General features: G+C 42.2%; 1 protein-coding gene across 5 annotated transcripts in view; it reads left to right on the top strand.

The window, feature by feature from the left end:
• Positions 1 to 26,315, top strand: part of SMAD2 (SMAD family member 2) — a 93,141-nt gene that overhangs the window by 29,553 nt on the left and 37,273 nt on the right. For all 5 annotated transcript variants that reach the window (XM_062201636.1, XM_062201635.1, XM_062201639.1 and 2 more), the window contains exon 2: positions 1,754 to 2,039. In XM_062201636.1, coding sequence (XP_062057620.1) covers positions 1,804 to 2,039 — 236 coding nt within the window. In that variant the 5' untranslated portion in view covers positions 1,754 to 1,803. The remainder of the gene's footprint in view (positions 1 to 1,753; positions 2,040 to 26,315) is intronic.

Here is a 26,315-nt window from a genome sequence, read left to right as displayed (position 1 = left end):
TTAATTACAATTGGGAGATAATTTTCACAAGAAGGCAAGTATGTGATAAAAGGAAGCTAATCCTTATTTTTCATAGGAATATCAAAAGATAATACCTTAGCTTGTAATTGCAGGTGCGATAAGCCTGTAACGTAGGTATAAATATAAAATTAAAATACTTTTATAAATTGCACTTTGGTATGGAAGAGAAACTGTTTTAACTTTACTCACACTATTACTTGGATGAAAATGAAAACATGTTCAAAAAGAGGTTAAATTAGAGATCCTGCTAAAGGCAGGTGAAAGTGAACCAGACCTTTTTTCCACAGGCTCTGTTTACCTTTAAAGTTTTTTAAAGATTTTTTTTTTTTATTTGAAAGAGTGACTCAGATCTTCGATCAACTCATTCACTCTCTACCTGGCTCCAATAGCCAAGGCTGGGCCAGGTGTGGCATAGGAGTGGCAGGAGCCCAAGCACTTGCTTTCCCACATGCAGTAGCAGGGAGCTGGATGATAAGCAGAGCAACCAGTGTTGCATGTAGTGGCTTAACCTGCTGGGTCACATTGCGGGATCCCTACCTTTATTTCTTTATTCTTGTTTTTACTTTGCACTTCATGCATTTTCCCTTCTTAAAACTTTATTTCTAATATAATTCTGTTTTTTTAAGATGCTTATTTGAAAAGAGAGAGAGAGTGATTGATCAATCTTCCATCCACTTATTCATTCCCCAGCCCAGATGCCAAGAGCCGGAACTCCATCCCATCTTAAAACTTTGGATTTTGTTAGAAAGTTTAAAATTTTGGCAAGAGTGAGCTTGTACTTAAGTGTATTTTTGTTAGGTCTTTTGAGAACAAATTGAAGTCCTATAAATAAAAACAACTTTGTTTTTATAAAAATATTTTAACCATTGACACTATTAAGAGTTTAAATATGAAGTCATATTGATAGGGATAATAATGTTCAGAAAGATTTTACTTGCAGGGGCTGGTGTTGTGGCATAGCAGATTTGGCGGCTGCCTGCAATGCTGGCATTCCATATGGGTGCTGCTTCACTTACTGTCCAACCCCCTGCTAACATGCTTAGCCTGGGAAAGTGGCAGTGGACTTGGATCCTTATGTCTGCATGGGAGACCTGGATGAAACTCCTGGCTTTGGTCTGACCAGCCTTTGCCATTGTGGGGAGTAAGCCAGCAGATGGAAGAGCTCTCTAAAGGATTTTATTTGCAGAATTACTGTATTTGTCCACAAGACTTTGGTACTTGTAGTAACATTGTCTTTGTTTCTGAAGAGCCTGTTTCTGTAGACCATTTAAATTAGTAAAGACAATATTTTCATGGTTGTAAAAGTAATAATTTGAAACATCTGTCTTTTTAAAAAAATTTTATTTATTTGAGAGGTAGAGTTAAAGACAGAGGGAAAGACAGAGAGGTCTTCCATCCACTGGTTCACTCCCCGAATTGCCACAATGGCCAGAGCTGTGGTGATCTGAAGCCAGGAACTTCTTCCAGGTCGCCCACGCGGGTACAGGGGCCCAAGTGCTGGGGCCATCTTGTACTGCTTTCCCAGGCCATAGCAGAGAGCTGGAACAGAAGAGGGACAGCCAGGACTTGGGCCAGCGCCCATATGGGATGCCGGCGCTGCAGGCAGAGGATTAACCCACTGCACCACAGTGCCAGCCCCTGTATGATTTTTTAGTTTTCCTTCTATAATGTGTTGATTTTTAGTTGAATTTAAAATTAGTCTCTCATATGATCCTTTCAATATCTTTTCTAGGCTAGCTACAGGAGGCTCTTTTCACAGTGTGGTCCGCCTTTTGTGAGAGCATGTCGTCCATCTTACCGTTCACTCCACCAGTGGTGAAGAGACTGCTGGGATGGAAGAAGTCAGCCGGTGGCTCTGGAGGAGCAGGTGGAGGAGAGCAGAACGGACAGGAAGAAAAGTGGTGTGAGAAGGCCGTGAAGAGTCTGGTGAAGAAGCTGAAGAAAACGGGACGATTAGATGAGCTTGAGAAAGCCATCACCACTCAGAATTGTAATACTAAATGTGTTACCATACCAAGGTGAGTGTCATTACAGTGAAGTTGGGGTGACCTTACTGTTGAAAATGCTTACAGGAATGGAATGAATATGCTGTTTTTAATGTGTCATCAATTCTGTTTTACCAGTTAAGACTTGTTCATTTTACAAATCATTTTCTTGAGCAGTGAGAAGATTTGATCAAGCAGAATAAGGAGTTTCAGCATTACTTCCAAGAAGAAGCAGTAGCGAGACCAGTCCTTAGAGGTCGGGGGCGGTAGTCAGAACCTGTCTGGAAGATAAGCCTCATACTGATGAGGTTCAGGTTTTCGGCATGTAGAAACACAGGGAAGCACCACTATTAGAAGTGTTGCTCTTTAAACAGTGGTGGGTGGTTTTTAAATGTTTCATTACTTTTGTACATCATAGGGTTTTGGGGAAGTGTAAAAACGGGATTTTCTAAAATGATTGTTTGTGATCATACATTTGGGCTAGTGTCTATAGCATGTGAAACTAATATGCTTGACATATTCCGGGTGAACTTTGAGAAACATACTACCGATACTTGTAGATCATAGACCTCGATAACACCAGCCTCATTGCAAATACTAACAGTAGGGTATTTGCTGCCTCAGTTGGTAGACTATAATCTCTTTTTACTTACTTCTCTCAGATATATCTTAAATAAGGACCGTTTTTGTAAGTTAAGTCTTGTGTTTTCCAAATGCTTGAGTGCCAGCTATGTGTGAGGCACTATTTCTAGATAGGAAAGAACAAAACCCCAAGTTCCTGCTCTCCTCCTAGGCAAGCACACACAGCGAACAGGAAGGAAACAAACTCTGATTGACCACAGGTGGGAGTGCAAAGGAGCCCAGGGTGGTGATAGGCTAGGGAGTGACTGCAGGATGAAAAACAGCTCTGCTTGGGCTGTGATGCTGGAGCTGGGCACTGTGGGAGCAGCAGGGAGCTGAGGGAAGAGGCCTCCAGGCAGGGAAAGAGCAGGGTGAAGGCTGGGAGGTGGGAAGCGGCTGTTTGGACTGGAGGATTGAGAAGGAACCCTTTGGAGGGAGAGTCCAAAATGTGGAAAGAGTTCGATTATGTGAGTGTTGGGCACTGAATATAATGGGAAGCAAATAAGGCATTTGTTTAATCACTTTTTAAAGGATTTAAACATTTTACAAGATCATTCTGGCTGCTGGAGAGATGCTGGGGGGAATAGGTGTGTGTGTGTGTGTGTGGTGTGTAAAGGTGGACAGAAGCAGGGCAGTTAGGAAGCTGTTAAGAGTTGTATAAATTTGAGATGATGGAAGCTGAGTGGCGTGGCTGTGCACTGGCATGGGAAGTGAACAGATTGGGCATGTGTTTTGGAAGTGGAGCTGATGGGACTTGCTAGTAAATTGGCTAGGGACAAGTCATGCTGTATTTGTTAATTTTTCTTAGCATAGCGGTTGGCATTTCAGTTCAGTAAACATAAAACGCCCATGGCATGCCTGGTAAGCTGCTCCTCCCCAGGGTTAAAATATATTCCTCGCTTTTGAGTTGCCTCTGGTAGAGGAGATCAGCTGAAAAGATAATTTCATGAGGTGTGGTAGGTGTGAGGAAGGTGTAGGTCCAGAGACTGCTTCTGGAGGAGTAATAGCGGGTGGGGTCTTGATGGTGTGGAGGAGGAACTCGAAGTCCATTTCCTTGAGAGCAGTGTGTGTGAGGTATGCAGATGGTGTAGGTGGGATACTTGCTGAAGGGTCCCAAACAGGCTGGTGTCCTTTGAGGGCACAGGGAGGAGTGGGAGGGGTGGAGGTGGCAGGGGTGAGTCTATAGGCTGTAAAGTCACAGCATGCCGTGTGCTGGGGCAGTCACACAGCCGAGTGTGATCGCTGAGGGCAGAGTCCTCAGAGCGTCTTAGGGCCAGGAGGCTCTGGACTCAGTTGGATTTCAGGTTCCTTGTCAGGCTGTAGTGAGGAAACTGGTTGTGAGGCCGTCTAGAGTGGAGATAGGCTGGGGCAGGCGCTGTGGCTTAGCCATGGGAGTGCTGCCTGCAGTGCTGGCATCGCATATGGGCTCCGGTTTGAGTCCTGGCTGCTCCGCTTTCAATCCAGCTCTCTGCTGTGGCCTGGGAAGGCAGTGGAGAACGGCCCAAGTCCTTGGGCCCCTGCACCCACGTGGGAAGACCCAGAAGAAGCTCCTGGCTTTGGATCGGCACAGCTCCGGCCATTGTGGCCGATTGGGGAGTGAAACGGCAGATGGAAGACCTCCCCCTCCCTCCCTCCCTCCCTCCTTCCCTCCCTCCCTCCCTCCCTCTCTCTCTGCGCCTCTCCTTCTCTTTCTGTGTAACTCTGACTTTCAAATAAATAAATACATATTTAAAAATGTATTTTTAAAATGTATTTATTAAAAAAAGAGTAGAGGCAGGGAGACCAGTTAGTGGGTGTCCACCTCATCTGAGGGTGCTCTGGGGCATAGAGATGGAGTTTCTGGACAGCTGTCGTTAGGCTCAGCTTAGCACTACAGTGAGGTTTTCCAGAGCAGAGCCCAAGAGTGGGACTCTTTTAAGCGCCTGATGGTGAAAGTGAACTGTGGGAGGCATTTGAACCACAGAGGTCACCTCGGTCACGTGTCTTTCCCTCATTTTTTCATGCTTTTTACAGCCTCGTATAGAGCTTTCTCTTCATATTCTAGAACTTTTTCATGAAAATTCTTTTCATTATCAAAATTTTCTTTAATTTTAGAAGCTTGCTTATCTTCTTTGAGTTTTTTATGTTGAAAGTGTAGATTTTTGGGGACTGTCATTGGGGCATAGCTGGTTAAACTGCCATTTTGCAATGCTAACATCCCATATTGGTTCAAGTCTGGCTGCTCTGCTTTGGATCCAACTCCTTGCTAATGTGTGGGAAAGCAACAAGTGATGGCCCAAGTGCTTGGGCCCCTGCCACCCATGTAGAAGACCCAGATGGAGTTCCGGGCTCCTAGCTGTGGCCTAGCCAAGCATTGATTGTTGGAGCCATTTGAAGAGTGAACCAATGGATAGAAGATCTCTTTCCTTCTTTCTCTGTCACACTGCCTTTCAAAGAATTAAGTAAATTTTTATAGACCTAAAATGTAGATTTTGTTAGTATGAATTGTTGTCTATCAGAAAGTTTGGCTTCTTACACTGTAGTTTGGTGCCATATACTTTATAGTTGGCTGTGACTTTAGTAATTTTACAATTACATTATCTTAGATTATTAGTCATTTCTTAACTAGTAAATATCCTTAAGAAATCTTAGTTGTATTTCAGTTAACTTGTTTATGGAGTGTAAAAGATGGGAAGTGAGGCTAGGAAACAGTTATTTAAGCTGTAATACAAACTGATTTAATGTAAGCTTATCTACTTAAAATTGCAAGTGAATATTTTATGATTTTATAAATTTAAAATGTTTCATTGATATTATCATGATACATAAATTACCTTTTTTTTTTTTTTTTTAAATTTGACAGATAGTGTTAGACAGTGAGACAGAGAGAAAAGTCTTCCTTCCATTGGTTCTCTCCCCAAATGGCCGCCACATCCGTTGCTGCATGAATCCGAAGCCAGGAGCCAGGTGCTTCTCCTGGTCTCCCATGCAGTTGCAGGGCCCAAAGACTTGGGGCATCCTCCACTGCCCTCCCGGGCCACAGCAGAGAGCTAGACTGGAAGAGGGGCAGCCGGGACAAGAACTCGGCGCCCATATGGGATGCTGGCGCCGCAGGCGGAGGATCAACCGAGTGAGCCACGGCACCGGCCCCAAAATTACCTAATTTTAAGTAGTGGTTTGGGGCTTGTATTGTGGCACAGTGAGTTAAGCCATTGCCTGTGGTGCCGGCATCCCATATTAGTGCCAGTTTGAGTCCTAGCTGCTCCACTTCTGATCCAGCTCCCTGCTACTGCACCTGGGAAGGCAGCAGAGGATGCCCCAAGTCCTTGGACCCCTGCCACCCACATGGAGACCCAGATGGAAAAGAATTCTGGCCCAGCCCTGACTGTTCTGGTCATTTGGGGAGTGACCAGTAGGTGGAAGAGTCATTCCCTCTCTCTCTCTCTCTCTCTCCTCCCTCTGTGTCACTCTGCCTTTCAAATAAATAAGAAAATAAAATTTTTTTAAGTGGCTAATGTTGTCTGTTAAAATGCCAGTTTTGTTGTCTCAAGAATTTCCTCCTACCCTCCCACTTGCCCCCTCTTTTTAGAGTGGGATTGAAGCTAGGACAGAAACAGTCCTGGCTTTAAGAAGGTCTGAAGCTGTAGTTACAGATACATGTCGTCGTTGATTCCTTTCACCATTGTATATGAAGAGACAAAGTAATTCAGAAGTGGAACTTGCCTGCTAAGCTACAGTGAGCTAAGTAATACAGAGTTGAAGCTTTTCCATCTCACACATTTTTGAGACTGGAGAATGTGTGATATCTCAATCATAAAACCAGAATCACGATTGATATTTGTGTAAGGATCACATAAGAAGGAAGATTGACTTTGAACACATAATTTACAGTGAAACAGGATTGAAAATCTATGGGAATGGAGTTTTGTAAAGTTAAAAGGAAGGCACCTTGGGTCCCAAAATGGCAGTTTTATAATATCTGTTAACACATAAATGTGTAGGGACACAGACTTTATTTTCATAATCATAAATTATAAAGGCTTTCCTAAAGTGATGTCTTGACCACATAAGCGCATTTTTCATCTTTCATCCTTAGGAAACAAAGAATATGGTGATATTTCTGATGTTTATTTTAGTATTTTTTATAATAGCCAAGAACTAGAAACGACCAGTTCTAAACCTTTGTTTCTTGAATGCTAATAATAAAAAAATTGATTGAACTCATTTAATATTCAACTAAACAAAGACACTAAAAGAAGTGTTCATACCAATGTCACTTTTTTTTTAAGTCCAGTATGAACAGAAGTTAGCTTCTGTTTATATAGATGTCACTGGACTTCTTTTTTTTTTAAAGATTTATTTATTTATTGGTGGGGGGAGGGGAGGGTGCAGAGCGCATGAGCGCTCTTCCATCTTCTGGTTCACTCCTCAGATGGCTGGAGTGGCTGGAGTTGGCCTGATCTGAAGCCAGGAGACACTTGCAGGTCCCCCACATCAGTTCAGGGGCCTGAGCCGAGCATTTGGGACATCTTCTGCAGCCAGGGCTTTGAACCAGCACCCTCATGGGATTCCAGTGTCATATAGGCAGCAGCTTCACCCACTGTGCAGTGACACCAGCCCCACCAATCTCACTTATAAACATAAATCCAAAAATTGAGTATCAGGGCAGACATTTGGCACAGTGGTTAAGATGCCACCTAGGATAGCCACAGCCTGGGTTTGCGTTCCAACTCTGCTCTTCATTCTGGCTTCCTGCTAATGCTCACCCTGTGATGGCTCAAGTACTTGGGTTCTGGGCACACTCTTGGGAGACCGGAATGGAGTTCCCAGCTCCTGGCTCTTGCTTTTGACTTGGCTCTGCGCCAGCTGTGGGGGTATTTGGAGAGTGAACCAGCACGTGGAAAATCTCTCTGTCCCTTAAATTGTCTTTTAAGTTATATATGTATTTAAAGATTTATTTATTTGAAAGAGTTAGACAGAGAGAGATCTTCCATCTGCTGGTTCACTCCCTAGAGGGTCACAACGTCCACGTTGAAGGCAGGAGCTTCAACTTCTTGGTCTCCCACATGGGTGGCAGGGACCCAAGCAGTTGGGCCATCTTCCACTGCCTTTTGTCAGCCTGTTAGCAGGGAGCTGGATCAGAGGTGGGGCAAACAGGACATGAAACTTTTGCCATATGTGATGCCAGCGTTGCAGGCGCTCGCTTTACCTGCTGCAACACCACAATGCCAGCCTCTTTTGTATGTTATAAATATCAGAAACAAGAATTCAGTGGTTTACTAAAACCACAAAAACATAAGTAGGTAAGGTTTATCTCAGGCATTCATGATTGATTAAACTATAGGAAGTCTGTTTATGTGGGATACCACACATATTTAAGAAGAACTTTATGATCGTCTTGATGGATCTAGAAAATGCTTTCTATAATATTTACTATTCTTGGTAACAAGATAGAAATAGGCATTTTCTTAGTTTGTGAAGTATACATCTGGAAATGTTATACTTAATCATTAAACTTTGGAAGTCAAACTAATAGTGGTCACTTTATTGATGACCTAAAAATTTTTCCCCTAATACTCGTGTTTGTATATAAAAGTGTATTTTATGTTTATAGCCTGCACAATTAAATATTTAAGTGGGATTTTTAAGCAGGTTAATTGTCTTATTTAAGACCTGATTATCAAGGCTATTGCTGTGGCATAGTGGGTAAAGCCAGTGCCTGCAGTGCTGGCATCCCATATGGGCGCCAGTTGTGGTCCCGGCGGCTCCACTTCTGATCCAGCTCTCTGCTATGGCCTGGGAAAGCAGTAGAAGATGGCCCAAGTCCTTGGGTCCCTGCACCTGCATGGGAGACCTGGAAGAAGCTTCTGGCTCTTGGCTTCGGATCAGTCCAACTCTGGCCTTTGCAGCCATTTGGGGGATGAACCAGGGGATGGAAGACTTGCCTCTGCCTCTCTGTAACTATGCCTTTCAAATAATATATATATATATATATATATATATATATATATATATATATATATAAAAAAGGGCAATTCTGATTTCATTTTCTGAGCGTTCTCTTTTATGACTTTCTGCTTTCCAAAAGTATGTTACTTAGAAACAAAAAGTATGTGTGCATGATTCAAAAATCAACCACAGATTACACAGTAAAAGAGTAAGTCTCCCACCCACCCTTGTTTTCTTGTCACCCAGTTTTCCTCTTGGGTGACAGTTTTATTATTTGTGTCATAGGTATCTTTTCTGGGTAATATGTTTCTTTTTAATGCTGTCATTGACATTTGAATTTTGTTTTGCTTCTTCTAAAGTTTTAAACATCAGAGTAATTAAAATAACTTTATACGGCTTTGTCAGCTTGTGTTTGAGTTTTTTTATTCATTTCCTGTTACTTCTCTAGATAATCAGAAACAGCTGAAGAGAAGTCTTTTTGAAGCAAAACTGTAATGTTCTTCACTTTAATGCTTTTTCCTTATTTCAGAAGAGGATAGTTCTCTCCCCTTGTCATTCATGTGTATAGATGTGTGTGTGTATTGAAGTATGCAGGGAGCACTGTGCTGATGGCGCTGAGTCGGACACTTACCAACCTGTGCTTGAGTCACTTCTTGGTGGCTGCTGAGTGTGAGCTCGGGGCAGTGTGCCTGCGCCATCTCCGCAGGGGTGCCTCGTTCTGCAGTACCACTCTTGGGGCCATTAAAAGATTGTGACCGTTGTAAACGGTAAAGCTCTGCAGCAGGAATACATTGATTTGAAATAGTCAGATACTCCACATCTTCGTTCTCCTTCCTTTTATTTTCTCCAGGGAAGCTCACTACATTTCAGATGGTAACTTGTATCGGCTGTGTCTTAGCGAGAGTTTCTGCCACACACATCATATTATACATAGTTGAGTTTACTCAACTGTGCAACAATTATTCGTTAAAGTGAGTTAGAACCATGAAACTTTGCAGATGCAAATTAGAACTTTGAGGTTGTGAGCGATGAGGCCGGGGATCCTGAGAAGTGCACGCTGGAGGGCGCTCTGTAGGCCCTTGCCCTTTCTCTGGTGCCTGCGTTTATGGTTGTTGATGGGTTTTTTGTTTTTTTTTTTTAATTTTTTTTTTTTTTTTTGACAGGCAGAGTGGATAGTGAGAGAGAGACAGAGAGAAAGGTCTTCCTTTTGCCGTTGGTTCACCCTCCAATGGCCGCCGCGGTAGCGCGCTGCGGCCGGCGCACCGCGCTGTTCCGATGGCAGGAGCCAGGTGCTTCTCCTGGTCTCCCATGGGGTGCAGAGCCCAAGCACTTGGGCCATCCTCCACTGCACTCCCTGGCCACAGCAGAGAGCTGGCCTGGAAGAGCAACCGGGACAGGATCGGTGCCCCGACCGGGACTAGAACCCGGTGTGCCGGCGCCGCAAGGCGGAGGATTAGCCTGTTGAGCCACGGCGCCGGCCGGTTGTTGATGTTTTGAAAAGGCTTCTCCAGGACCCAGATATTCAGAGTATTTGTGTGTAGATGATCCATTCACATGTGTGGGGGGGCATATTTGTTACTGTGTCAGAGAAAATACCCACTTGTCCTTTGTACCTTTACAAAATGACTGAATTATACTCAGATTAAATAGTCTGTGTAATTTTAACACCTGATGGAGTAGGCAACATCCGCACTTCCTTTGTCCTTTTAACTGAAAGTATTGGCTTCAGGGACGAGAGTCAGCATTGCTAAAATAATAGGCATTATAAAAATTAAACCATTTTTGTTTTCCCTATGCTCCTGGTCTGTTTCCAGCTTTATGTGGCTCCATTCCAGCTTGCCCAGACCATTCCTACGTGACTTACTACATTCTGAAAAGATCATAATTATTTGGGATGAGATTTAAACATACTATTTATTCCTACCACTTCCTGTTTTGTGGTAGAGTATTTCCAGGTCTGTGGTCCCCACTGGCAATAAAGTAAATGTATCACTACTCAAGGTGCCTGCAAAGGAGTTAAGTGCCACATGAGGACTATGGAGAGGAAACATAATAGTAAACATAAGTTTGGCATGTCCTGCAATCTTGCCTTAAATCTTCTCTTAACATTAAAATGTCTCCAATACTGTATTCTTATTTTTTCCTGCTTCCTCATTTACAGCTTGTGTATTTTGGGGGCAGATTCGAAGCTGGAGTGAAGAACTTCTGGTCCCTGATGTGGGAGCAGTGGCTCAAGTACTTGGGCTGTCTTCCATTGCTTTCCCAGGTGCATTAGCAGGCAGCTGGATTGGAACTGGAGCAGCTGGGGCTCCAGCTGGTGCTGAGGGGGTGGCTTTGCCCATTGCATCATAGTGTCGGCCCCCTAATAAGTTCTTCAAATGTTGTTTTAGTATTTTTTTTTCTTTTTTGACAGGCAGAGTGGTCAGAGAGACAGACAGAAAGGTCTTCCATTTCTGTTGGTTCACCCCCCAATGGCCGCTGTGGCCGGTGCACTGCGCTGATCCGAAGCCAGGAGCCAGGTGCTCCTCCTGGTCTCCCATGCGGGTGCAGGGCCCAAGGACTTGGGCCATCCTCCACTGCCCTTCTGGGCCACAGCAGAGAGCTGGCCTGGAAGAGGAGCAACCGGGACAGAATCCAGTGCTCCGATTGGGACTAGAACCCAGGGTGCTGGCACCGCAGGCAGATGATTAGCCTAGTGAGCCACGGCGTCGGCCTGTTGTAGTATTTAGTATGGTTTTAGTATGTTCCTTTGATGCTATGGATTTCAAGTCTCTCTTGAATTTCACCATTTTTTCTGTTTTTCTTAATGTGTTTATAATAATTACTTTAAAGACTTGGTCTACAAATTCTAGTGTCTGGATCATATATTTATTATCTATTCATTTTTTAGATTATCACATTTTCCTACCTCTTCAGGTCTTGTAATTTTGGTTTATGCCATATATTGCATATAATATATAAAATTCATGTATTAAGAGTATTATATTGGCTGCAGATGATGCCTTCCCAAACAGTATTTGGCCCTACCAAAGTCAGGTAGGTAGCAAGAGGGGCCTATCATCTTACTCTGTAATCAGATTGAATAGGGTTGGGACTGGGTTGCCATCCTGATTTTGTGCAGTCTATTACTGACTTTACCTTTTGTGCTGAGATTGTGATTGAAAACCTGGTAGGCTATCACCTAATTGCCGGGGCGGTGGGGTGGGGGACCTTTTTTCTGCCAAGGGCCATTTGTGTTGCAGCCACACAGAATTCTCAACTTAAACATTAGCTGCTATAGATGTGTTGAACTTCGAGTCCTGCCTGCAGCTGCCTTGGCAGGGCCAGACCAGATGGTTTTGCAGGCCTTACACAGCCCACGGCAGGAGGTTCCCTTCTTGGATCCCACAAACGCTGGGAGATTTCCTGTTTACTCTTTCACAGTTTGAGTCTTCACCCCTCAGCTTTAAAATCTGATACTCACTTGAGGGGAGAGGCTCTCATGATTGTCAGAGTTCCACTGTGTGACTAGTCAATAAGGTTTCTTTCGCCAGATTGAACCCAGTCCTTAGCCTGTGCCTTGACCCTGCAGATGACCCCTGGAGAGGATTGGCAGAGGATTTTCATTTTGCCTAGAGTGTTCTTTCTGCTGCAGTTTAGGTCGTCTGGATCTCATTGCTTTGGTAGCTGTGCATTGTCTTTGAGCAGGTTGCCTCCTCCCCTTCCCCGTTCTGTGGTTGTTGCAAAAGGAATATTGGCTTGCTATGACCTGATGATGTTTTCTCTGGAAGTAGAACCGTAACCAAAAGTTGCAGTGGAAACTCCTCTGGCATGCTCATAATGTATCCCAAACCCAAGAACAATAGACAGTGAGTTAGTAACCTACAGGTGGTGTTGAGGAGCTACCCTCTTTTCCCATCCCAAGGCTTCCCTGAGAGAAGTGTCCATACAGTTAAACCGTCTAGGCTGACTAAATGAAGAAGGCCTCCAGGGACAGACGCTAGGGAGAACGTCCATGGAGAGAGTATGTGGTAGCGTTTGCCTTTTCCTCTGTCCAGATTGGTGACTTCACTAGAACTGCTCAGTCTGACGTGTGTCTGCGGAGGTTTGAGATAGACTGAGACCTGACTTCTATCCGGAACAGCCTAGAAGTGAAAGACGAGCTGGAGTTATCTCTGCTTCAGTGAAATGAAGAAGTCACGATGGGGTGGCCTGCACTTGATAGGTCAAAGATGAAAGCATTATTTCATTGAGCAGGCTTGAGTTAGATAGCTGGATTTGTCTTAAAAGGATCAAGAGGCCAACGTGGATGGAGGGTCGAAGTGACCCACGTGGAAGCAGCCTGAGAAGTCACTGCTTGAGGAAGTTACGGTAGGGCCTCTGACCTCTACAGGAGCCCAGCCCCACAGTGCTTTGCAGCGGATGGCAGTTCATTCAGCCAGGCAGGATTGTGCCCTCACCCTCGAACTCCCTGCCTCTGTTCCAGGACCGGGAGGGGCCTAGCAAAGGGCAGCTGGCACGTCCTGGAGGGCGTGGAGTGAGTGAACTGAGACGGTGAAGCTTTGATCTAGTTCAAGCTGAATCTTCCATTTCAGAAAAGAGATTTATTGTTGATCCATCTCTCTGGGCATGGCTGGAAAGCCTTGAGATCTTGTTGCAATTTAATGCAAAAGAGGAGGAAAGCAGGCTGACGAGCTTCCTGGAAGGTAGTGAAGGGAGCTCTCCAAGTGCTTGTCTCATGAGCTCTCTGCTTCCTCCTTGTGACAATGTGGTGTTCCAGAGTCAGTGGTTGCCAGGAACAGGAAGAAGGTATGGGGAGCCTGAGGGACGTGACAGGCATTTGCATTCCAACAAAACAAACTTTTATTCTACACAAATATTTGACCATGATACCTATTAAGTTATCCAATGATGCTCTATTTTCAGAGACTATTTTATTATAACTTGTGTAACTAGGGTTTTCTTCTGTTGCTATGTTTTTCTTTGAAGTGTTAAGTTAGTCTTTATTCTCAAATTCCAAGATTACCTCCAGTTCTGTCTTTGGGTTATTATGGGAAGCTGTGTGAAATGGTCATCTTGAGGCTTTTGTAAAACTATAAATGCTTAAATTAGAGAAATATATTAGGAGATTTCTGATTAGCTCCCTCATCACAGGCTTTTTTCTTTTACATCTTGGTTTTGTATATATTTCAGGGGATATAGTATTTACCAAATTGCTGAGCCAATCCGGTTGGGGCAGTGAAGGAAAGTTATTTTTGTCCTGAGAGTGCCGTGAAAGTTTGTAGTTGGAACTTTGCGAAAAATTATGCAGAATGTTTGAAATAACTTGAAAGGACATTTCCTCATAGTTTTTATGTGATGGGTTTATATCATTTTCATTAATAGGTATAAGTAATACAGTAGTCTGACTTTTTAAAGATTTATTTATTTATTTATTTGAAAGGCAGAGTTACAGAGAGGTAGAGAAAGAAAGAGAGAGGGAGAGGGAGAGAGGTCTTCCATCCGCTTGTTCACTCACCAAATGGCTACAATGGCCCGAGCTGCGCCAATCCGAATCCAAGAGCCTGGAGCTTCTTCCAGGTCTCCCATGTGGGTGCAAGAGACCAAGGAGTTGGGCCATCATCTTCTGCTTTCCAGGCATTAGCAGAGAGCTGGATTGAAGTGGAACAGCCTGGATTGGAACTTGCTTCCATATGGGATGTCAGCACTGCAGGCGGTGGCTTAACCTGCTAGGCCACAGTGCGGGCCCAGTCTGACATTTTAACCTCTGCACATGAATGCACTTGATGAACTTCCAAATGCTAATAAACACAGTAGTTGAGCTTTGCTTTTGTGAAATGCTGATTTTTTAAAAAAAGATAATTGTTTAAAGCGAAATCAACCATTGCAAAAAAATTAGAATTTGAGTCTCATTTTGAATTGTAATTTTTGTTTGAAGTGTATTTCAGTTTTTTTATGTTTCACTTAAAAGATTGAGCTGGCGTGTTTTTCTGTTAGAATTTCTTTTGTCATTTAGATGCTCCTTTTTTAAAAAAATGTTTAAAATAATATATGTGACAATAAAACTAGAAATTCCATAGGCTGTATTATCAAAGGAACTTTTTTTGAGGCCTTTATAAAGTGTTAGCCATATATACTTACTTAAGTAAAAAAGGTTTCTGTTTTTGGAAGGGCATTTTTAGAACTGATATTTAAATCCTTTCAGCAATACAGAATGGTGTGTGGGGGTGGTGGGAGATATTTGTAATTTTTCAAAGGTGGTAGAAACCTAGCAGAATTTGAAGGTATATGTTTTCAACATCACATTTAAAGGTAGAGATAAAAAATATTTTCAATCATTGCCTGGTTTTTTCCTTCTGCCTCTGAGAAGAGCTGTTTTAAACCCAAGAAAAGTAAGAGTATTGATTTTACTTTTATAGGACTGTAACTAGAGAAATCTGTTATTTCCTCTATTTTAATTTGGAAAGGGCCGTGTTAGTATATGTACTTGTCCAAAGGGGTTCTTTCCTGAGGACATAGCTCTTGTAGTGAAGTGTTTAATTTTTGTCATTTTGCACATTATGTGTTGTATATTTGGAGAATTTTGGCTTGCTGCATTTAATTACTTTGTGGTAACTTTGTAAGACGCAGATGATGTCAGAAGGCAGACGTGGGCCCTGCCACGTGGCTGCTTAGCTGACTTCTTGCACGTTACTTTATCTCTTTACCTTACTTGTCAAAAGCGGGCAACAATGCCGAATTCACGCTGGTGTTGAGGATTGAGAGATTTCATCCATGTGTAAGGTTTAGTACTGTGCCTGGCACGCGTCACTAAGTGAATCATATAGCAAAAACTGCATGGATTTCAAAATTTTTTGGCACTAAAATAAAAATTTTTTAATTCCATATTTCTACAGTGTTTTTGAGTACCCTCATGTGGGATGGACTTTCCCCACCCAAAATTTGATTTTAATGTGAGACTGATGATGTTTCCTACACATGCACCAAGAGAACTTGGAAAAGTTTATTACTCACGTTCTGAGGCTTCCTGGGGAAAGCAGGAAAGGTTCCCAGGTTGGTCCAAAAATGTCTGGTGAGAGCAGTGATGAAAGTTTGGGGTTTTGTCATGGTTAGGGGTGGAGGCTGGGGTAACAGGTCATGTCCTGTGCATGTGCTGAGACTGCCCTGGTTTGAAATTCTCTTAGTAGAGAGGGAGTGTCTAGGCTTTCCCAGATTTGAGACAGAAGGAGAGAGAGTGGTGGAGCTTGAAATCTGTCAGCAGTTGAATACCAAACAAGAGATTCCTTATTACTCACACAGAGTAACCAGAAGAAAACCCCACTCAGGTGCATCAGAGTCAGACCGATGAAACAAGACGTCTTAGAACAGCTGCTGAGAAATGCATGAACGCGCAGGAGAATAGAGATGTAAATAACTGGTGACTGTTCATCAGAAGCAGTGGAGCCAGGACATTGTGAATGACAGGTCCCTGTTTACTTAGGTGGATAAGTCATCATCGCAAATGCATGTTGGCTTGATAAAAAGAGCTTCAAAGTACATGCAACAAAACGTGATAGAATTGATGGGACAAAGTCACAGTTGCAGTTAGTACAGTTAGACAGAAAAATAACAATGACTTAGAAGTTCTGAGTTAGATTAACAACTACCAAATTGATAGTTATAGAATACTAAACCCAGCATCAGTAGAATACACAAAAGTGTTCACGCTAACCTCATCAGGAAAGATTCTTGGCAGGCCACAAGTCTCAATTTTAAAAATTTGAAAAGTTGGAAATCCACAGACTGTGTTCTCTGCCAACAATAGGAAATTAATACCAATAGGGCATCTGTTAAAAACTTGAAATTAACATAGTTCTTTGACTTTGGGGTTATTTACTAAAAAATTAGGGGATAAGAAGATACTTGAAACTAAGTGACCATGAAAATATAACATCAAATATGTGGCATGTGGCTAGGCTTGACTGGAAATTTACAGCTTTAAATAATTAAACCAGCTAAGAAAAAGTTGCCTAAGATTTTTCCGAAGAAACTAGGGGAAACAGATAAAATGGAAAGTGAGTAAAAGGAAGAAATAATAAACATATGCGCAGAAATCAGTGACCAGCTGGAGCAGCACTTGCCAGTTAGGAAGCCACTTGGGATGCCCGTATCTCTATCGTAGTGCCTGGGTGCCAGTCCTGGCTCTGCTGCTAATTCTAGCTTCCTGCTGATGTGCACCCTGGGAGGCAGCAGGTGACTACTTGGATCTTTGGCTTCAGCCCGGCCCTGTCTGGGCTGTTGCAGGCATTTGGGGAGTGAACCAGCAGGTCGAAGAGCTCTGTCTGCCTCTGTTTCTTGTTCTGCTTTTCAAAGGGGGAAAAAAAGTGTCAGGACCCTCACCTCTGTAACATCCCTGAAGGAGCCCTGTCATTGAAAACAAAAAAGATGATTATCAAAGCCAAAAGCAGTTCTTTGGAAAGCTAAGATCCCCATTAGGCTGATTTTTTTTCCCCCCATTAGACTGATTTTAAAAAGAGTGCACAGCCACAAATCAGTTGCAGCAGTGATGAGAGATTGTCAAGCTAGATCTTATAGATCTAAAGGATAAAAAAAAATGCACTAATGACTTTATTAAATTTCATGACTATTTGTAATGATAAAATTTAGGCTTCCTCTATTGATGGAGGAAGAAATGGAACATCTAGATAGCCCTATAATGATTAAAGAAATTCAATCAGAATTTTTCCCACAAAGAACTCTAGGCCCAGGTGCTTTTACCGGTAATTTGAAATATTTGCACAAGAAATAGCACCAACCTTACAGAAACTCAGAAAAAGGGTTGTTTTATGAGGTTGGTGTAGCCCTAATAGTAAAACCTGACTGCAACAACTTTTAATTTATTTGAAAGGCATAGATACCGAAAGAGATTGATAGTGTAAGCTTCCATCCTCTGGTTTGCTCCCCAAATGGCCACAAGGGCCAGGGGCCAGGGCTGGGCCAGGCTGAAGCCAGGAACAACTTCTGGGTCTCCATGTGGGTGCAGGGGCCCAAGCACTTGGGCCATCTTCCGTGGCTTTCCCAGGCCATAGCAGGGAGCTGGATTGAAAGTGAAGCAGCGGGAAGTTGAACCGGTACCCATATGTGATGCTGACACTCCAGGCAGAGGCCTAACCTTCTATGCCACAGTTCCAGCCCTCCACGGCAATTTTTTTTTTCCCAAAAGGTTTATTTATTTTATTTGAAATGCAGAGTTAGAGAAAGAGATTGTCCATCTATCTGCTGGTTCACTCCCCAGATGCCTGCAACGGCCAGAGCTGAGCCAATCCAAAACCAGGAGCTTTTTCTGGGTCTTCCATGTGGGTATAGGAGCCCTGGTATTTGCTCCATGTTCCACTGCTTTCCCAGGCCTTAGCCAGGGAGCTGGATCGGAAGTGGAGCATCTGGGACTTGAACTGGTACCCATATGGGATGCTGGCACTGCAGGTGGTGGTTTAACCTGCTATACCACAGCGCCACCCCCCATGACAACTCTTAGAAGAAGAAAAATTGATGAATATTTGTCATGAGCATAGATGAAAAAAATTGTTAAAATATTCTCTAGCTAAATATGAAAATAATAATACCGTGATTAAGATTTATCCCAACCAGGCAGGGTTTTAGTCAATTTAAGTCATTGGATGAACAAAAGAGAGCCAGGAGACCCACTTTACTTGGTCAGAAGCATTGGACAAAATCCCATCATTGATTCAAATTAAATACTGCTAGAAACTCAAAAATGTAAGAGCCTTCCTTGACCTCATAGAGGCCTTTCAAGAAAAGCTGACAGTTAAGATTAGTCTTGATCCTCAAACGCCATGCTTGAGTATGAGGAGCAAGACAAGAAGGTGCACTCCTGTTGTTTAGCCTCCGTTGTGGGGGAGGACCCAGCCGGTGAGGCAAGAGGACAGCTTATGCAAGGCGTGGAGCTCTGGGAGCAGGGATCAAAGTGCTTTCTATTCATAGGCGACATGGTTACTTCTGTAGGAAACCTAAGGAGTTGTAAATACAGCCACTGGAGCAAATGCAGCAAGGCTGTACTTGACATTTCAGTGTCTAAAAATCATATTTTCATGTGTACAGCAACAAACAAATGGAAATAAACCATTTCCTTGAATTGTATCCAAAAAACTGACATAGGTAGGAATGCATTGCAAAAAGAAAGTCTCTACTTAAAATTTCAAAATCTTGCTGAGAGAAATGAAAGAAAACGAGGCTCCCATGACCAGGTCTGTTCTTACCCGCACTGACCCTGCCTCACACGACAAACTCTGCACAAGGGTTGAAAAACAGTGAAAGATAGTGGAGCGTAAATAAAAAGAGGCATATGTTAGAGGGGATTTGACACTGGCATGGGTGAATTTTCTGTTTTATTGAATTCAGTGTAAAACTGCTGTCTTTCTGGCATGGAGAACTAGAGGTCAAGAGTTTGGGACATCCACAGCTACTGAAGAGTGGGGAGAATCCCAGCACGGAGAGCGACAACAGAGGGGCATTGGATTCTGCTTACAAACGCTGCCGAAATCAGTGGCTGGCCCCCAACCCCACATGTGTGGGATACACTTAGTGAGCCCTGCTTAAGATGAAGGCTGATTTGAATTGCTCTAAGACAGTTTGCACGTTGAATGTCATCAAGTTAATTGTCTACTAAAACAAAAGTTAACACTGGAAGAATGTGATAGAACCTAGACTCTATCACATATAATTCACAATGTCTAGCATATAATTCTAAAGTACTGGATGGAAGAAGAACCCAGGAAGTGTGACCCTTTCTCATGAGGAGACCAGGGGAGATTCAGATGACTGAATTAAACCGCTCTTTATTACTCTAACTAAAATACATAGAGAAGCTTCTTTGGGAAAGAAAAGGCTCATTATATAAAAGATATATCTGTCTCTTTATTTGAAAGGTAAACAACAGACAGAGATTGTCTATCTGCTGGTTTGCTTCCCAAAAGGCTACAGTAACTGGCTGTGCCAGGCTGAAGCCAGGAGCCAAGAACTCCATCCTGGTGTTGCACATGGGTGGCAGGGGCCCAAGTACTCGGGCACATTAACAGGACGCTGAATGGGAAGTGGAGTAGTCTCTGATATGATGCTGACGTCATGAGTGGTAAGGCTTAAGCTGCTGCACTACAGTGCTGGCCCCGTGACCTGACGTTCTAACATTAAGAAAAATTAGTTCCATGTGAATCATAGTCCTAATACAAAGCTAAAACTATCAGCTTTGTGTCAGAAAATAAGAGAATATGTTTGTGACTTGGAGACAAAGATTTAAGGTTATTGAAAACAGTAAGCGTGAGAGAAAGTTGTTAAGTTAGATGTCATTAATATTAAAAACAGCTTGTCTGAAGACATTAGTAATAAGCAAGTCACAGAGTTGGAGAAAATATTTGCAAAACATTTCTGAAGGATTTTATCTTGAATTCTCTAACTCAATAGTGAAAAGATAAATTGCTCAATTTTTAAAATTGGCAAAATATTTGAATACTTGACGAAACATATACAAAGGCTCAGTGATGAGAACATGGGAAAGTGTGCAGTATTGTTAGTCATCAGGAAAATGGCAGCTGAAACCACCATGCATTAGCACTGCACAAGCACCAGAGTATCTAAGTAGACTGACCACTCCAAATGTTGGGACGGCTCCGGAGCACCTGGGGACTCTAGGTCGAGGGAGGGAATGTAACATGGTGCTTCCAGTCTGGAAGGAGGTCTGCCAGTTTATTACAAAACTAAATGTGCATCTGCCCACTGGCTCAGGGATTTTACCTCTACGCTTTAACCAGGAGAAATGAACGCATACTCCCTCAGAAGGACATGCCCTGGTATGTTCGTAGCAACAGGCAGGCACTGGTCAGTAAAGAATGCCCAAGCAGTCGGTGGGCAGTCATGGAAAGCTAAAAAGCAAGGGCTACGTTAGCGTAGACGAATCTCAGGATCATGCTGACCCAGAAAAACCAGACCCAGAAGAGTATTGTGTGATTCCTTGTCTGTGGCATCCTAAGAGACACTGAACTTGGGAAAGAAATCAGCGGTTGCCCCTGGGGAGGGGACAGGGATTGACTGAGAAAAGGTCCTGAGTGATGATCTTGTTAGGGTTGAAAGTACCCAGTTTTACATATTTGATAAAACTCAAAATGATACCACTAAGATTCGTGGTTCACACTGGGTAAATTTTACCTTAAAAAAGAACAATGAACTCGAGTTAACATGCATATTTATTTGTCTAGATTTAGGGTGTGTGCAACTTCACTTTAAAAAAAAATAGCAAAAAAATAATAGTGTGTTGTTGGAGGAAACATTAGATGATAGATACAGACTAGAGCAAACAAATGTTAATAGTAGACTCTGATTAATATATATGGCTGCTTATTCCATAGTTCCTTTTACTTTAATGGATGCTTAAAATGTTTTGTAATACAAAAATCGGAGGGGATGGAATACATGTTCCCTGAGCTATCCAAGAAGTTGAAATACATACTTGGAAGTGATTTTCCCCAAAAAAGTTTGCTTGATTCTTGTAAAGGTAGGTATATACATCAGCTTTACAGAATGGAGCGCAAACTTTCTTGTAGTATCGATTGTTAAGATTCTTTCAAAGGAGTGTTTATTTTATGAGCATCCAAAGATCTTGAAAGAAAGTTAATTCCTGACATCTCTGGATATATTTGAACTTACTGTATTACTGATCAGGAGAAATCAACATTCGCATAGGAGGGCACCTCAAAATATTCATGGAAAATGTAAAAGATTATTTTGGTTCAAAAGATTTTGAGAAACATTCACATGAAAAACATTCTTCAGAAAGTACACAGAACATGCATATTATGAAAAAAACTACACTTACATTTCCAGCTTTTTGGGTACTGAATAGTAATTCCAGTTTCTTTTGTACTTTTTGGAATACCTTCTTTTTTTTTAAAGATTTGTTTATTTACATGAAAGAGTTACATAGAAGGAAAGGCAGAGAGAGAGAGGTCTTCCATCGGCTAGTTCATTCCCCAGTGCGGATCTGAAGCCAGGAGCCAGGAGCTTTTAGCAGGTCTACCACGCGAGTCCAGGGGCCCAAGGACTTGAGCCATGTCCTACTGCTTTCCCAGGCCACAGCAGAGCCGGATCTGAAGTGGAGCAGCCGGGACTTGAACTGGCACCCATATGGGATGCTGGCACTACAGGCGGCGGCTTTACCTGCTATGCCACAGCACCAGCCTCTGCCTTCATATTTTTAAGAATTCTGTTTTGTATGTCTTCTTGTAAAATTAGGTAACTAACAACAGTGAGTTCCAGTGGAAGCTAGATAACACCTAAGGTATCTGGGATCTGGGCATACTTTTTTCAGTTTTGGAACTTGAAATGAAACCTGGCATTTTAAGATGCACATTTGATGACTGAGTTCGCTTTTGAATGACTTTGGTTAATGTTTTGTTGCTACAAATAAAATGAGAAATACATTCTGTATGGAATGGAGGCTTAAGCCAGTTAAAGACCCTATTAACTGTCTCCAGATTTGATAATGCCTTAATTATGAAAGAATGTCAGTGCTCGTTTATTGTGGGTGACTCATTTTTTGAGACAATAGCCTACTGGATTTCTTGTGTATTTCTCAGTTATTTTTATTCAAGAATAACCCAAGTTTTCAAGAGGTAGTTAATAGCATTTACAAATAAAGCAACTAAAAATGTGCATTTGCAACTACATGCTTCTCAATCAGGTTATTTACATTTTGCAAACAAAAAATTGTAGGGAAAAGGCCAGATTCTGATACAGATAAAAGGCCATCATTTTCAATCATTGATAAGAATGTTACCTTAATCAAAACAGTTATATTGTTCTCAGTGACCTCTCATTGAAGACATTTAAACTTAAAATTAACTGCTTTTATTTTGTATCTTGATAATATTGCATTTTTATTTTAAAGTTTCCATTCTTAGAAAAGTTGGAAGCTGGTGGATTAAGCTGTCATTCTGCAGAGTACAGTGTGCCCTGAAGAGCTCAGGCTTTTCAAGCCTGTACCCTGGCTTTATCATATCTCTGTGATGTTTTGTTACTTAACTGCCTGGAATCCTTTTTTGTTTTGTTTTGGGCAAACTTTGCATCAATGAATATTTTTATTTGTTATCTGTATCTTTTGCTGAGTTCTCTTTTTGGTGGTATAAAGATAGAAGCTATAGAAGCAGGACTTTCTTCTTCTCCAGTCCCCCATCTGTACAGTGATGATGGTTATACAGATAACAGTATGTGAATTACGGAGAATTCTTCTTTTTTATTACAATGATCAGCCTTTGATTGGTGTGCTACCTGATATATAGACTTAGAGTCTTGCTAGTCATGTACAAATGAAAGGACTGTCCTGTTGTAATGATTATGGATGTGTTGCCACAGATGATTCCCCTTCAAGTCATATTTATTACATGAGTTTATCAGTCATCAAGAGCTGGAGCTTTAGGAAGTTTATTTTGTGGATGCCATTCTGCTAATTTATTATTTTACTCACGTTCAGTATACTTTCATCTTTGCATGATGACAGCCTATATTCATATCCTTTTTGATTTGTAGAAGAAATGTACTCTTAAACCAAAAAGATAAGGAAAATGATAAATTAGTAAAACAGAGGGGTTTATTACTTTTGACAGTGGTTAAACTGCTGCAGTGAATCCTGCAAGTATGGCAGGAACGATGAAACTGAAGGTCTATCAGACTTCTGTGATAGGAGCTTCCCTTTACCCAGTGTTGTTGGTGTTTTCTTCGACTGAGTTCTCCTTGCTTCTCTTATCTCTTGATAACGAGAATGTGAATAAATACACATCCTTGATGTAAAAAAAAGTATGTTAACGTACAAACATTTTGAAATGTTTGTAGATGATTGAGCAAAAAGTCAAATGAATATAAATGCAAATGTATATAAAAATATGCCGGGCCAGCTCTGTGGCTCAGTGGGTTAAAGTCCCTGCCTGCAGTGCTGGCATCCCATATGGGCGCCTGTTTGTGTCCTGGCTGCTCCACTTCCAATTCAGCTCCCTGCTAATGTGCCTGGGAAAGCAATAGAAGATGGCCCGAGTGCTTGGGCCCCTGCACCCGTCTGGGAGGCCCAGAAGAAGCTCCTGGCTTTGGATTGGCTCAGCTCCAGCCATTTGAGGAGTGAACCAGTAGATGGAAGATCTTTCTCTCTGCCTCTGTAACTCTGCCTTCCAAATAAATAAATTTTTTTTAAAAATGCAAATGTATAAAATTGTACATTGGATTGTTAACTTGTTTTCAAAGGTCAGTTTATTATATAAAGAAAATATTTAATGTGTTAATTTTGCTGGTAAGTACTGTAAGAGTGATTACTAGGGAAATTTGATAAGAATTTCTGACAGAATTACTACCAAGTCATTTGGCTAGTCTGGTGGTTAGCTAATAATGCTAATAAGCCCCAACAAAGATTGTTATATTAGTGTTCATATGATTTCAATATATTTCAAGATAGCAAACAGGAAAGTTGGTAGGGGATAATTTACCTTTAAGAAATTGGGTTCCATCCAGTGAACTGCGGGGTTTGGCAGAAGAGACTAGTGCAGGTGTGCTTGCTCATATGTATTGATGCAGGGATGCAGGGACATCACTGTGGATTGTTACAGTGCATTCCATCTTACTGCAGCATTTTGTAATAGTCTCTGCTAATTGCATTAATAAGCAGTATCAAATTTTGATCAGGCAGAATTGTAGAGACTAATTTTTGCATGGCATTTTTCAATACTTATGAATTCAGGATTTATGGAGGTTAGATGGTCAGATAAGTTTAGGAAATGTGAACTAATGTATTTGAGATATTGCTATTATTACTATGATAATATTGTTTTCACATAACAGGTTACTATTTGTTTAACATTTTCAAACCCATCTTTTTCCATTCTGAATAAAGGGATATTTGATAAAGTTCATGAAAAAGTGAAATTGCAATAAAAATGTTTTAAAAAATTTATTTCCTTGAAAGAGTTACAGAGAGGCAGAGAGAGAGAGAGAGAGAGAGAGAAAGTCTTCATCTGCTGGTTCACTCTCCAGATAGCTGCAATGCTGGAGCTGGGCCGATTCAAAGCCAGGAGCCAGGAGCTTCTTAATATGTCTGAGTGCAGGGACCCAAGGTCTTGAGCCATCTTCCACTACTTTCCCAGGCACATTAGCAGGGAGTTGGATTGGAAGTGAAGCAGCCGGGTCACTATCTGGTGCCCATATGGGATGCCGGCACTGCAGGCAGCAACTTTCCCTGCTATGCCACAGCTCCAGCCCCTGCAAAAAATTTTGAAATCTGTTTGACATAATACACATTTTCCATGAACTTAAATTTTTTTAAAATTATTTTTATCTTATTTGAAAGACAAAGATCTTCTGTCTGCTTGCTCACCCCTAAAATGGTCTGCAGTAGTCCAGGCTGGGCCAGATCTCAGTGTGGATATTCCATGTGGTATCAGGGACCCGAGCACTTGAGATGTCATCTGTTGCCTCCCACAGTGCACGTTAGCAGGAACTGGAATTGGAAGCAGAATCCAGGCTTTAGCCCAGGTACTCTGGTAAAGAGATGCAGGCACCCTAAGCCACATCTTAACCATAGCACCAAACATCCACATCTCCATCAACTTTTTGAAGGTCCTGTTAAGGGTCTGGTAAGGTAGCTAGGTAGACATTAGCTGATATTTGTAAGAGGAGCCAAAGAAAAGGAATTTTTAAGGAAAATGAGTTTTTGTGCAATGGAATGAGGAAGCAAGCCCTGAAAACGGACCAGCAGTTACCTCTCAAGTAATTGTTCTTGTTCAGTAGCCCTGTTAGATGGTTTCAGCCCTCTCCCTGGGGGCAGCCAAGGGGAATCTTCCCTGCCTTGCACCAAAGGGGCTGTTAGGTCTGACAACACTGTGCTGATCAGGTTGGGGAGGATTTTTGGGAACTCTGTGTCCTGAAATCCCCCAACCCAGTAATTCTGCAGAAGTGAGGGGTGGGAGATGCACACATCCTTACCTGAATGCAGACTGGGTTTTCAGTCCTTCACTGGTTCTTTACTGAGATGCCCATTTGGTCCATCAGGTGTGTTCTCTTCATGAAAGGTGCCTAACGTGCTTACTGCTACTCTCTGTCTCATATCTGAATTCTTCCTTTGGCCAAGACAAGAACCTCCCATCAACTGACTCCAGTAAGAATAGTTGAAATTAATACATGTAGTTGAGTCATCAAGTACCATGCTTCCTAGGTAGCACAGACTGTGCTTTGGGTGCTCAGTCTCGTGGGAAACTGCAGTGTGGCTAGGCAGGGTCAATCTTTGAGGAAGAGTGGGTAATTAAAGCTGATATAAAGCCCCCAAGTTTTGAAAATTGACCTGGTCTGCTAGGCATAGTAAAGAATTAGTCACTTTGTGGGATGGTAGTGAGCTTAAGTGTACATGGAAGAAGATTGGTAGGAAAGGCCCATGTTAGAACATAGTTCCAGAAGAATGAATAGGGCTCAGGCTGGCCTGGTAACACTTTCCTTCCCTACTAATGCCCGAAGTGAGCTTGAGAGAACGCAGACTAGCAAACGGTAATCTGTGCTTAGGAATCTAAGGTTAGAAGCGATGTATCTGTTTAAAAAGTCTTGGAAGGCAAGATTCACCTGCATTTAATTCTGTGGCTGTATTTTCTTTTGCTTAATTTAGGTAAAAAGCAATACGTTCTTAAAGTTAAAAGAAGTGTATTTTTATGTCTACATACATACAAATGCACGTTGAAAAGCCATCCTTCCTCCCCTCCCACCTGA

Source organism: Lepus europaeus, chromosome 9, assembly GCF_033115175.1.
Source record: "Lepus europaeus isolate LE1 chromosome 9, mLepTim1.pri, whole genome shotgun sequence".
Taxonomy (NCBI): Eukaryota; Metazoa; Chordata; class Mammalia; order Lagomorpha; family Leporidae; genus Lepus; species Lepus europaeus.
This window is presented reverse-complemented; position numbering and strand designations above follow the sequence as displayed.